This window comes from Meles meles, unplaced genomic scaffold (genome assembly GCF_922984935.1).
Source record: "Meles meles unplaced genomic scaffold, mMelMel3.1 paternal haplotype, whole genome shotgun sequence".
In the NCBI taxonomy this organism is placed as follows: domain Eukaryota; kingdom Metazoa; phylum Chordata; class Mammalia; order Carnivora; family Mustelidae; genus Meles; species Meles meles.
This window is the reverse complement of record NW_025721274.1, coordinates 125,864-139,652: the sequence shown is the minus strand read 5'-3', so window position 1 is coordinate 139,652 and position 13,789 is coordinate 125,864. Positions and strand designations below refer to the sequence as shown.

Genomic DNA, 13,789 nt, shown 5'->3' with positions numbered 1-13,789 from the left:
TAGATGCTTATCCACCCAACTCACCCAGGAGCCATTAATTATCTATTTGTAGGGCTTCATTGTCCTGTGGATTTATATGGATGCCACATAATCCACAGTTTCTCAGGCCTTGTAGACGAAGTACATGGGTCAGACCTATGATAATGAGCTGGTATAATTTCCAGACTATGTTCTCAGATCTTTCTCATTAGGAACGTCGCCTGGTCACCGAAGACCCACAAGGAAAGGACACAGAGAGCCCAGAAATTTCACCTCTACCAACTCAACTCCACTAAACTTTCTGGTTGTCCCCTGAACCTATAGTGCTTTGAGGGGGACTAGGTTCATAATGTTGATGAGTACAGAGACTGTGCCCTTGAGAAGCTCTCTGTAAGTTAATAGATGTCCAGGGCCTGGAAGGTAGAAAAGGTAATAATAGAACTTGGACTGGGGGGACATAAATTTCCCAGAGGATGAAGTGGTTATATCTGTTCAAGGATGTTGAGGAGGAACTACTCTAACAAAGGGGATTCTGCTGGAGCTGGGTTTAAAGGTGAGGAGTATCTTTGTGGGAGTGTAGGGGTATTTCTAGGCACAGAGAACTACATCAGTAAAGATATGTAGATCTATCCATTCTTGTTTGCAGAGTTTCAAGTATTTAGAGGTGCAGGGAGCCATGCTGACAAGGACAGGTTAGAGATTTAAGGACAGTGACTTTATTGTTTTTTAAATTTTTTTCGAAGATTTGCTTTATTTCTTTGACACAGACACAGCGAGAGAGGGAATACAAGCAGGGGGAGTAGGAGAGGTAGAAGCAGGCTTCCTGAGGAGCAAGGAGCCAGATACAGGGCTCGATCCCAGGACTCCAGGATCATGACCTGAGCTGAAGGCAGATGCTTAACGACTGAACAGGACAGTGACTTTAATGAGTTTCTGTAACCTTTGAGATTACTAGTAACAGTGAGTTGTTTATTGATTTCCCACAGAGTATGAACTCAGCGAAAGTCAATCTGGGTGTGTCCAGGTTGCTTTGTCATCACTCAGGGCTGGGGAGCACCTATGGGTGGAGCTCGGGTGGCCCTGCCACTGGCTGTTGCTCCAGCCCCACCCCCTTTTCAATATATACATTCCAGCCCCACTGAGTCATCACTGGTGAGAAGGGAAGCTCTGCACCGACAGGCCAGCAAGGACTAGCACACACTGCTGAACAGAAGTAGAGAGAATTCGCAGAGGAAAAGTGGCCATGGACCTGATCCCAAGCTTTTCCATGGAAACCTGGCTTCTCCTGGCTACCAGCCTGGTCCTCCTCTATCTGTGAGTAACTGTCCAGGCTCATTGCCTCTGGAACTCTGGACTTGGGTTGCTAATTAGCATCTACCCCATTTTCCTTGTCTGCTTTGAGGATCAAGAGTTAACAAAGGGGAAGTTGCTTAAGTGGACACCTCAAACATGCTAGGAACAGGTAAGGGGTTATTATTGGCCTCCAGATTGAAGAAGGAGTGTCCCCCTCACCCCAACTCCAATTGCTGTAGCCAGAAGGTAGAGTGACATTATTTGTTCCTAGGGATGAGCTTCTGTTTGACTACCAGCTGGGACCTAGACTAATCAACCGTAAGTGCGCAGAGGCGGAGTAAAATCACCAGGTCTGGTGCTCTGGGGTCCTCACCCCCTTCCCAAGCTGTAGGGATTCTGGAGACTGAGGGAGTGGCTGGAGTTTTTCTCTCATTACCTTCACCTTCTCCTCTCTGTCCCGTAGAGGGAGTATGTAGAAGGATTGGGCCTGTGTCATTTAGGTGGTTCCTGCTCCCCTCCCTCCACTACCAAGCATGATATACACAAAGCACCTTTTCACCCAGACTTCGAGGGGGGCTGGAAATGTCTCACCTTCCTCTCCCGACTGGGCTCTTCCCTCTTTTCTGCCCTTCTCCTGGCTATAGCCTCCTCCCCCCATAATATACGTAGTATATAATATATACATAATATACACCTAAATGAGCATCTTTAGAGGTGAGGAGACATGACATATTTCTTAAAATTTCTAGTTTCTGGGATAGTTTGCATCAGTATGGAGATTTCTTTACCCATGGTATGAAATCTGCCAGCAGACACAATGACAGAGCCCTGAAAGTCAATTTGGATTTTAAATTGTTTTTGCCTTTATGTTATAGTACAGTAGGAATAATCAAACCATGTAGCAGAGGACTTCCTTTTGGTGGTGGGATTTCCGGCATCATAGAACAGGTTGGGAAATGACTTAGTTTCACAGTAGGGGTAGGGACAGACCGTTGATGTCATATTTGACCTCTGTCTCAATTTCACTTTCTTTTTTTTTTTTTAAAGATTTTATTCATTTATTTGAAAGACAGAAATTACAAGTAGGCAGAGAGAGAGAGGAGGAAGCAGGCTCCCTGCTGAGCAGAGAGCCCGATGCGGGGCTCGATCCCAGGACTCTGGGATCATGACCTGAGCCAAAGGCAGAGGCTTTAACCCACTGAGCCACCCAGGCGCCCCTCAATTTCACTTTCTTTAAGTGTAGGAAATCATGAGGATATGAACACAGAATATGGAAACCTCATTTTCATTTCCTGAGAGAAGGTTAGGAATTTCAGGTATTGTGGCAACACATATTCTGTGTGATAACATTTGGCGGGGTGGGGTGGGGAGTGGGTGGGTGGAGAGAGAAAGAAGACTAGAAGATATATTTGAGCAAATCATAGATGAGAATTTCCCTTATCTGTGGAATGAAACAGTAATTCATGTCCTAGAGGCAGAGAGGACCCTCCCAAGATCAAGGAGAATAGACTGATTCCCCAGGCATGTAATAGTAAAACTTATAAATCTTAAAACCAAGGAAACCATCTTAAAGGCTGTTAGGGGGAAGAGATTCCTTACATACAGAGGGAGGAACATCGGAATAATGTCAGGCTTGTTCACAGAGACCTGGAAACCCAGAAAGGGCTGGCAAGACACATTCAGCATACTAAATGAGAAGAACATGGAGCCAAGAATGCTTTATCTGGCAAGGCTGTCATTTAGAATGATGGAAAGTTAAAAAGTTTCCAAGAACAGCAAAAACTGAAAGAATATGTGACTACCTAGCCCGCCCTGCAAGAAATATTCAGGGGGGTTCTATAAAAGTGTGATATAAAATAGAAATTTATGGAGACAATCTATAGAAATAAGGACTTCACAGGAAACATGATGACAATAAAATCATATCTTTCAATAATCACTCAATGTGAACAGCCTAAATGCTCCCATAAAATGGCACAGGGTTGCAGATTTGATAATAAGACAGGACCCATCCATATGTTGTCTACAAGAGACTCTCAAAAAGTCTCCATGATAAAAGACTCTACAAAAGTCTCTAAAGAACCTGAAGATACTTCCAGACTGAAGGTGAAGGGATGAAGAACCATTTTTCATTCCAACGGACCTCAGAAGAAAGCTGGAGTAGCAATTCTCATATCACACAAATTAGATTTTAAGCTAAAGACTGTGGTTAGAGATACAGAAGGACATTATATCATTCTTAAAGGGTCTGTCCAACCAGGAGATCTAACAACTGTAAATATCTATGCCCTCTACATGGGAGCAGCCGACTACATAAGCCAACTGTTAACCAATGTAAAGAGACATATTGAAAATAACACGTTAATAGTAGGAGATCTCAACACTCCACTCTCAGCAAGAGACAGATCACCTAAGCAGAAAATCAACAAAGAAACTGGAGTTTTGAATGACACACTGGACCAGATGGACCTCATAGATATACACAGAACATTCCACCCTACAAGAACAGAATACTCATTCTTCTCGAGCGCACATGGAACTTTCTCCAGAATAGACCACATACTGGGTCATGAATCAGGGCTCAACTGATACCAAAAGATTGAGATTTTCCCCTGCATATTCACAGACCACAGTACTTTGAATCTGGAACTCCATCACAAGAAAAAGTTTGGAAGAAATTAAAACACTGGGAAGCCAAAGACCTCCTGCTCAAGAATGTTTGGGTCAACCAGGAAATCAAAGAGGAACTTAAACAATTCATGGAAACCAATGAGAATGAAAACACTCCAGTTCAAAACCTATGGGATACAGCTAAGGCGGTCCTAAGGGGGAAATACATAGCCAGCCAAACCTCACTCCAAAAAATCGGAAAAATCCCAAATACAAAAACTATCTTTACACCTTAAAGAACTGGTGAATCAACAACAAATTCAGCCTGACCCAGGCACAGGAGGGAAATAATTAAGATTAGGACAGAGGTCAATGGGTTAGAAAACAGACATACAGTAAGAATAATTGATATAGTTTAATTTCATTCTATTTAATAATAGGTTTTCTACTGAGATAAGACTATTTCCAACATGTTCTTTCTGAACAATACAACAGAGTTGTTTGTTCAGCTTTTGGGACTATAAAGGTACATATCTAACCTCAGCCTTCTAGAGTAATGTTGGCATTATGAGTTTGGTGTGCCCATACATACTTCTATAGCCTAGATTGTATATTTTTTAAATAACATGGACCCAGCATATTATTTTAACCTCTCTGCACAGGTGAGGAGTGAGACTGTGATCCATGTGAGAAGCATCCAGGTAGGACTCTGGGATGGAGTAGGAGAATATTCCTCCTTCAGAACAGACCTCTGAAAGATACTCCTGGATCCTGGTCCTACAGAACGTTGTCATGGGACTTCAGGGTTAACATCTCATCTGCTAGGAGCCAAGGGACAGGGCCACTATATAAGTCACACCGTGTAAAGTCTGTCTGGCAGTGGGGCCGTCACTGGATACTGTTACCACAGGCAAACAACCCTGTAGATTTAGAAGACACTGGTGTGACCAGGTGTTATTGCCTGTGGACAGTACCTTCTGCATGCCAGTATAATGTAAAGGCAAGAAAAATGAGTGACTTTATTTTAACTCCCTCATTTGTACCAAACGCAACATGACTCTACCAAGAAGAGGGAAATTGGAAACCATCAGAAAAAATTACCCAGCCCACACTCTGCTCCTTCATATGGAGCCATGTGAGTTTAGACACTAGACCAGATCTTTCCTTGGGTCACATCATTCACTTGCTTGGCCTCACTTGGGAGTTCATGGAGCATGTTGAGTGTTCAGAAACAGGAATTGATAAGTTGTGGTGATGAGGCAAGGAAGGAATGGAGGTGGGATGAGGCCACCCCAGCTTTTGGCCTTTGGTTTTCCTGTGTCCAACTGTTCTGGAGGAAGGATCTGAACACCCAACTGTTCCTGGCTGAGGTGCTTCTGCTTGTCCCTCAAACCCAACTCCTTTCATGCAATTTTGGGGGATTATTTGATTATATAATATAAGATTTTCTGGATTTGTGCAGAGTATCTGGAACATGTAGTGCCTTAAAGGTTAGCCTCCAGAGAAGAGGAGACAAGGTCTTTTAAAAAAAAAATTTTATTTATTTGACAGAGATCACGAGTAGGCAGAGACACAGAGAGAGAGGGAGGAGGAAGCAGGCTCCCCGCTGACAGAGACCCCGATGTGGGGCTCGATTCCAGGACCCTGGGATTATGACCTGAGCCGAAGGCATAGGCTTTAACCCACTGAGTCACCCAGGAGACAAGGTCTTAATTCTAATCTTGGAATATGTTATCATTACTCATTTTATGTTGCATAACATGATTCTGCTGTCAATTAGAGGTATCTGGACTTTGGAAGGCCCCTTATCAGTCAGCTGAAAACACCTACAGGGCTTGTTGAGCCATTTCTTCATAAAATTCTTTTGTTACACTTTCCTAATTTGCTTCTATGGGTTTAGCCTCGGAGGCCTAGTAAGTTATGATTAAAATGGTTTCTGGCAGCTTCTTCCCTCAACCTGTCTTCTTCCTCCACTCTGCCGTCTCTCAGCAATACCTAAGTGGAAGTCTTGCAAGGATCCAGAATCCTAATTGTGGGATTCCATGCATGACCCATGAAAGATGATTGTAGATAAGCCTTCCATAGGGAGCACCATCTGTAATGGGTTTCTGAGACAGCTGATGCACAGAGTCAGTAAATGAACTGCTTTGTGAGTGATCATCTCAGAAAACAAAGAGTGTACATGTTGATACACTGGTTGAAGGACCAGATGTCATGAGGGGAAGAATGGTTTGGAAACATATATTTTTTTTTTATCATTTTTTATATGGTATTATTTAGGGCACATATGCATTCTCTGCAGCTCAAGAGAACCAGAGTGCCTGACAACAGAGACTTGGGTGGAGATGAAAGCATCTCACTTTTCAATGAGCCCATTGGAGGCTTGGACACAGTTTTCATTGTACAGAAATGAGAAAACTGTTGTTGTTCAAGGTGTCTCAATGAAGATAGATTTAAGAAGGACTAGATCTCACACAGTGATAGGTCCTACAAGGAAGGGAAAACACAAAAGTCTCTGAGCAGACTGCAACACATTTTCATGGTATATTCTCACAAACCCTCTATTATTGAGTGGAATAACAATAATAATAATAATAATAATAATAATAATAATAATAATATCATTGGAACAGAAAGAAATTTTTCTTCTCCCTAGAGAAAGTTATGGATGAGTCGTTTACTAAGGAGGCATGAGTGAATTTTCTGGAGGAAATCAGCATGAGTCTTGAAAGAGCACTCAAGTGTGGAAACACTTATCAAGTCTTCACTTTAGGATTGGGACCGTGAAGATTTCAGCTGCTCTTATCCATTCATCATTATGTTTTGTGGGGCTCACAGTGGAGGTGGATGATGATGAGGAGATGATGAGTCAATGTAATTATTGCCATTGAAATGGCTCTTATTTCTTGCCTATATGTTACCTTCCTCCCTTGCCTGCCCAGTTCTGTGTTAGTTACTGGCCAGCCTCAGAGCTTATTCCACCATTCCTGTGACCTGGATTTCTCTTTCATTTCATAGATATGGGACCTCCACACATGGACTTTTTAAGAAGCTGGGAATTCCTGGCCCCAAACCTCTGCCTTTTGTGGGAACTGCTTTGGCCTACCGTAAGGTGAGTGTTGCTTGAGCTCCCTCTTTTTCATCTTATATTTGCTAATCCTAGCTTAGTTCCACAGTGAATACTTTCCTCCTCAGGAGAAGTGTTATGTTTCAGACTTCCCAGAGGTGGTGTCACAGGCCCCACCCAGCAAATGGCCAGGTCTACCCCAGGGATCTATTCTCTGCTATTAGTAGCCTCAGAGTTTGCCTCAGTGGGCAGCCCAGCTCTCTGGCTGCTTCAACCCAGGACTTACTGTTCTAGCTTGTGAGCATCGAGAAGAAGCTTTTATTTCTGGTAGGTGCAGATTCCCGGGAAGGCATCACCATACTTGGTATGAGGAGAAAAGTATCAAGGGGGTCCACGCTAGTGGTCCATTAAGCTGTGTATGCTAGAGTCAGACTTTTCTGTTCATCGTACAAGCTCTGGGCCACCTTTTGTTTTGCTGGATAGCTCTGGAACTTCGTTTTATTGGGCAGCCCAAATTCACCTTTGGGGTTGTGCACACACTTGAACTGTCTCAGGAATTGCCAACCCTCCGCAGTTTTTTCCAAACTTTAACTCACCCATTGCTAATGGTGACATCTCTGGGGATTTGAGAGGTTGACCCAGAGCTCTCTGCTTTACTTCTCTACCTTCATTGTGGGTACCTTTTCAGTGAGTTGAGCCGAGAGGGAGTTTTGCCAAGGGGAGATGGTGCTTGTCTATTGACTTCATATTTTAACATTTGATTGAGGTGTGTGTATGCATGTGTTGTTTTTCACACAAAGGTAGAACCGTGCATAAAAAATCACTAGAAAAGAGATGCTTTGACAAAATTTTTAAGAAATTAATGTACTTAATGGGATGTACTAGCAGAAACACAGACTGATGTTGGTGGAGCCATTGTGGCTCATGTAGCTCCTACGCCTCATGTGAGGCCCTGCCCCTGATCAGAAGGTTAGAAGCTCATATCAGAGGGTGAGCTGGCTAAGTCTCATGTGCAGGCTGCTCTCTGTTGTGGAGTTCCTTTCCCCCAGACCTGAGGCTTGTTTCTCAGATTCCTCTTCTCCCCGCTGAGACCCTCAGTGCCCAATATCATCTAATACCTTCCTGGACTTTTTCTCCCTGAAAAAGCACTAATTCCTTTCCACTTTTCTCAGATCAACTCCTTAGTACCAGCACCCCAAGATCCACATTTCTTGGACCCTGTTTTGCATGATTAGAACATCAAAATCCCAACTGAAACTTAGGGACAGGAAGTTTTATTGTTTTTTCTTAAGTGACAAAACTGAAAACTCCTATCAAGGTTCTAATTTGTTCTCCCCCTTGTGGAGTGGTGGCCTTGTCCCCTCTTTCTGTGTGGAACTGGATGAGTGAAAGGTGAGGCTGCCTTATCATTCATTCGCTCATCTCTCACTTTCTCACTCAACAAACATGTTTAGAGTTATGTAAATTTGCTAGACGAAAAGAGGTCACTGGTGTCTTAATTTCCTAGGAATTTTAGTTGTGCTCTTGAGATCAATGAACAGGATGCTGACTGGGAATTCAGAGTGTGCAGGCCACACCAACTTTCCCTCAGCTCTTGTTTTCCCACGTGGCCCTGAGGTAATAATTCAGAGGGTTCTGAGATTTAGAGACAACACGTGCATAAGCCAAACATGCCAGAAATACAGAGGTTCTGTAGCCTTGACAGACAGGGTGAGTTGTTCAGTATCTGCAATACTTGGAGGGGATTCAAGAGGGACTTGAATTTCTCCATTTCAATATCCTCTTGTTTTCTCTCCTTTCCAGTAGACACCTGTGAATAAGAGCTTCCCTCTCACTGCCAGTGAGAGGTAGTAAGGTGCATTTCATGTTGTCTGAGTCATTTTTTTCCCTGTTAGAGGTAGGACCCAGTACATTTAGATTAGTAATATGTTTTGTTTTTTCTTGCAGGGATTTTCTGTTTTTGACGAGACATGTTTTAGAAAGTATGGAAGAATGTGGGGGTGAGTACTCTGGAAAATTCCATTGGATAGGTTTATTATGATGAAGCCCTCATGTTGTGAACAGTCTCTATTGAGAGCCCTTTGGGAAAAAGCCTGCTATAGTAAAGCTTCTGGAACCTCTGATTCCTGGGATCCCATGTGTCACCAGGTGTGCGGGTCTAAGGTTGAATCAGTCCTGGAGAAGTATATGGGGAGCTTGGCCACTCACAGCCAGTGTTGTACCCCTCCATACCTTCTTATCTTCTGTGGTCATGTCCTCAGAAGCCATAGGACTCTGCTGACTTGCTTTAGCCCATAAGCAATATGGTGGCATAGAAAGAACCCAGATCTCAGAATCACCAGTGGTTCAGCTCCCCTGCCCCATTCCACATTCAGTCCTGGTCAGCTCTGGATGGAGCCAGTCTTATATTGTGGACCTTAGTTCTGCCCTTAGTACATGGTTCTCATGGTTGGCTGTGGATAAGAACCACCTGGGAGATCTTGTTAAAAAGGCAGATTCTTTGTTTCCATCCCCAGAATGCTGAATCTGGAGGATATGGGGTCTGTCCCAAGAATCTGAATTTAACTAGTAGGGGAAGCAATATTGGGACTGGGTGAGACCATACATATAAAGCGTTAGCACAGAGGATCATGGGGGAAGGGAGGAAAAACTGATGGGAAGAAATCAGAGAGGGAACCAAACCATGAGACTCTTGACTCCAGGAAACAAACTGAAGGCTGTGGAAAGGGAGGTGGTTGGAGGGATGGGGTAACTGGATGATGGGCATTAAGGAGGGCACATGATGTGATGAGCACTGGGTATTATATGCAACTAACGTATCATTGAACATTACACCAAAAACTAATGATGTACTATATGTTGGCTAATTGGATTAAAAATAAAAGCTAAGGTAAAAGATATCTCTTTTAAAAAAAAAAGGTTACCCAAAAGCACTGCCCCTTGTCAACTCACATGTTTCTGAAGAAACATGATGGGACAAGGGGAATCATCCAAGAAATATGATCAGGCTGCTGGGAGAGCAGACCTGAGTGCCACCTCAGTAACTGCTTTCACTGCAATAACACTAAATATACCCGACCCCTGCTACAACCTTCTGAGTTTTAGAATACTTTTTGGAGATGGGTATATAGTGGTCTCATCCATTTTTAGATGTGATCACGAAACCATTTGAAAATCCTCTATGATGTCAAGGAAAGACTAGGGGACTTGTGGAAAATCTTTCAGTTTGTTCTAGTAAATGCAAATGTAGTTTGTTCTAGTAAACAGTGGAAAAAAATAAATTTTACTTATTTATGATATAATTAAGCTTAAAGTAAACCTCATTCTGGTGACAGATTCCCATTAACAGGCCAAATTGACAATCAAGTCAGGCTGGATAAGGATGGATCACATATGAAGAAGATGTGGTATTATATACAATGGAATACTCTGCAGCCATCAAAAAACACCCAAGTTTTGCCATTTGCAATGACGTGGATGGAACTAGAGGGCATTATGCTAAGTGAAATAAGTCAACCAGAGAAAGACAATTATCATATGATCTCTCTGATATGAGGAATTTGAGAGGCAAAGTTGGGTGGAGGTCGTGGGGGGAAGGGAGGGAAAAAAGGAAACAAAATGGGACCAGGGAAGGAGACAAAGCATAAGAGACTCTTAATCTTAGGAAACAATCTGAGGGTTGCTGGGGTGGGGTGGGGAGGGAGGGATAGGGTGCCTGGGTTATGGACATTGGGGAGGGCTTGTGCTATGGTGAGCGTTGTGAATTGTGTAAGACTGATGATTCACCTGAAGCAAATAATACATCAAATGTTATATGTTATATGTTATATTTTTTTTCAATTAGCAATAATCGCGCCTCGGATAAACGTCATTGGCTACGATACTGCCACTGCGCAAAGCTTGTTATATTTTTTTTTTAAAAAAGGATGGATCACATATAAAGAGTCAGGTTTGTGTGAGACATGTACAAAAGTGGGCATGTCCTTTGTTATGCTCCACAAATAAGTGAAAACATATGATAATTGACTCTCTCTGCTTGACTTATTTCACTCAGCATAATCTCTTCCAGTCCCATCCATGTTGGTACAAAAGTTGGGTATTCATCCTTTCTGATGGAGGCATAATACTCCATCGTGTATATGGACCACATGTTCCTTACCCATTTATCCATTGAAGGGCATCTTGGTTCTTTCCACAGTTTGGCAACCGTGGCCATTGCTGCTATAAACATTGGGGTACAGATGGCCCTCCTTTTCACTACATCTGTATCTTTGGGGTAAATACCCAGTAGTGCAATTGCAGGGTCATAGGGAAGCTCTATTTTTAATTTCTTGAGGAATCTCCACACTGTTCTCCAATGACATGGAGGATATTGGGAGATGGAGAGGAGAAGGAAGTTGAGAGAAATTGGAAGGGGAGGTGAACCATGAGAGACTATGGACTCTGAAAAAGAACCTGAGGGTTTTGAAGGGGCGGGAGGTGGGAGGTTGGGGAACCAAGTGGTGGGTATTGCATGGAGCACTGGGTGTTGTGCAAAAACAATAAATACTGTTACTCTGAAAAAGAGAGAGAGAGAGAGAGAGAGAGAGAGAGAGAGAGAATGCTTATTTTGTCTGTTTAAATATATTGTCCAGGAGTTGATGCACTGAAAATAAAAAAAGAAAAAAAAGTGGGCATGTCCTGCTACTTAAGGATGTCACATGAAGCCCAAGGAACTCACACCTGGGACCCACATATAAGAATAAATATAAGTAATGAAAGGAAATACATTCAAAATGAGTTATACTTTTCTGTATTTCTTTTTCCTCTTTTCTTTTGTTTGAAAATTTTCTGACTTAATGCTGTCAAGGATCTTTCTCAATATTAAAAATAATATTTCCTTTTGAGTGTAACTGGGAAGCATATTTTAGTAAATAGGACAAAGAAATAATTCAAATTTAACCATCACTTCTTGAACATTCCAAGTCTTTTCATTTGCAGACACATTTTACATATATGTGGCCAGTGTATGCACAATTTTCATTTAATATTCTCTCTAATGCCTTTCATTTGGCTATTGTGGACATTGTTGTTATGAACGTTGGGTTGCATTTGGCCCTTCTTTTCATTACATCTGTATCTTTGGGATAAATACCCAGGGGTATAATTGCTGGGTCATAGGGTAGCTCTATTTTTAATTTTTTGAGGAACCTCCACACTGTTTTCCAAAGTGGCTGCACCAGTTGCATTCCCACCAACAGTGTAAGAGGTTTCCCCTTTCTCCACATCCTCTCCAGCATTTGTTGTTTTCTGCCTTGTTAATTTTTGCTATTCTAACTGGTGTGAGGTGCTATCTCAATGTGGTTTTGATTTGAATGTCCCTATGGCTAATGATGTTGAACAGTTTTTCATGTGTCTGTCAGCCATTTTTTTCCATTTTTAAAAAAGATTTTATTTATTTATTTATTTTTATTTCTTTTCAGCGTAACAGTATTCATTGTTTTTGCACCACACCCAGTGCTCCATGCAATATGTGCCCTCACTATTACCCACCACCTGGTTCCCCCAAACTCCCACCCCCGCCTCTTCAAAACCCTCAGGTTGTTTTTCAGAGTCCATAGTCTCTCATGGTTCATCTCCCCTTCCAATTTCCCTCAACTTCCTTCTCCTCTCCATCTCCCCATGTCCTCCATGTTATTTGTTATGTTCCACAAATAAGTGAAACCATATGATACTTGACTGTCTCTGCTTGACTTAAGTATGTCTTCTTTGGTGAAGTTTAAAACATTTTTTTTCAAATAAACAAAATATTTTATTTTTATTGGTAGCTATTTTAACATGACAAACACACACAATGTGATGTTCCCTAAGTCTTGACTAAGTGGTAAACATTACTCTTTTTTTTATGTTATATTACTCACCATACAGTACATCATTAGTTTCTGATGTAGTGTTCTGTGAATCATTGTTTGAGTATAACACCTAGTGCTCCATGCAATCCATGCCACCCTTAATACCCATCACCAGGCTCAACCATTCCCCTACCCCCTCCCTTCTCAATTCCTCAGTTTGTTTCCTGGAGTCCATAGTCTCTCATGGTTCGTCTCCCCCTCCAATTTCCCCCCTTCATTTTCCCTTCCTTCTTCTAATGTCCTCCATGCTATTCCTTATGTTCCACAAATAAGTGAAACCATATGATAATTGACTTTCTCTGCTTGACTTTTTTACTTAGCATAATCTCCAGTCCCATCCATGTTGATGCAAAAATTGGGTATTCATCCTTTCTGATGGCTGAGTAGTATTCCATTGTATATATGAACCACATGTTTTTTTTTTAAATTAATATATAACGTATTATTAGCGCCAGGGGTACAGGTCTGTGAATCACCGGGTTTACACACTTCACAGCACTCACCCTAGAACATACCTTCCCCAATGTCCATAAGCCCACCACCCTCTCCCTATCCGCCCCCCAGCAACCCTCTCTTTTTTTTTTTTTGTGAGATTGAGAATCTCTTATGGTTTATCTCCCTCCCAATCCCACCTTGTTCCATTTATTCTTTTCCCACCCCTAAACCCCCCACGTTGCATCTCCACTTCCTCATATCAGGGAGATCAAATGATAGTTGTCTTTCTCCAATTGACTTATTTTGCTAAACATAATGCCCTCTAGTTCCATCCACGTTATTGCAAATGAACGACTTGTTCTTTATCCACTCGTCTGTTGAAGGGCATCTCTGCTTTTTCTACAGTTTGGCTATTGTGGACATTGCTGCTATGAACATACAAAAAATTATGAAGAATGAGGCAGGAAATATCCATGTACACCTCCAAACTTAATAACTGTTCTAATGTTTTTTT

General features: G+C 42.1%; 1 protein-coding gene and 1 pseudogene across 1 annotated transcript in view; one reads left to right on the top strand and one right to left on the bottom strand.

Moving 5' to 3' along the window:
* Positions 1 to 1,124: 1,124 nt before the first annotated feature.
* LOC123936278 (cytochrome P450 3A12-like) overlaps positions 1,125 to 13,789 on the top strand; it is a 47,857-nt gene continuing 35,192 nt past the window's right edge. Inside the window, exons 1-3 of the mRNA XM_045996924.1 lie at positions 1,125 to 1,293; positions 6,901 to 6,994; positions 8,897 to 8,949. Of these exons, the coding sequence (XP_045852880.1) occupies positions 1,223 to 1,293; positions 6,901 to 6,994; positions 8,897 to 8,949 (218 nt within the window). The 5' untranslated portion in view covers positions 1,125 to 1,222. The remainder of the gene's footprint in view (positions 1,294 to 6,900; positions 6,995 to 8,896; positions 8,950 to 13,789) is intronic.
* LOC123936279 lies at positions 10,730 to 10,850 on the bottom strand (annotated as a pseudogene).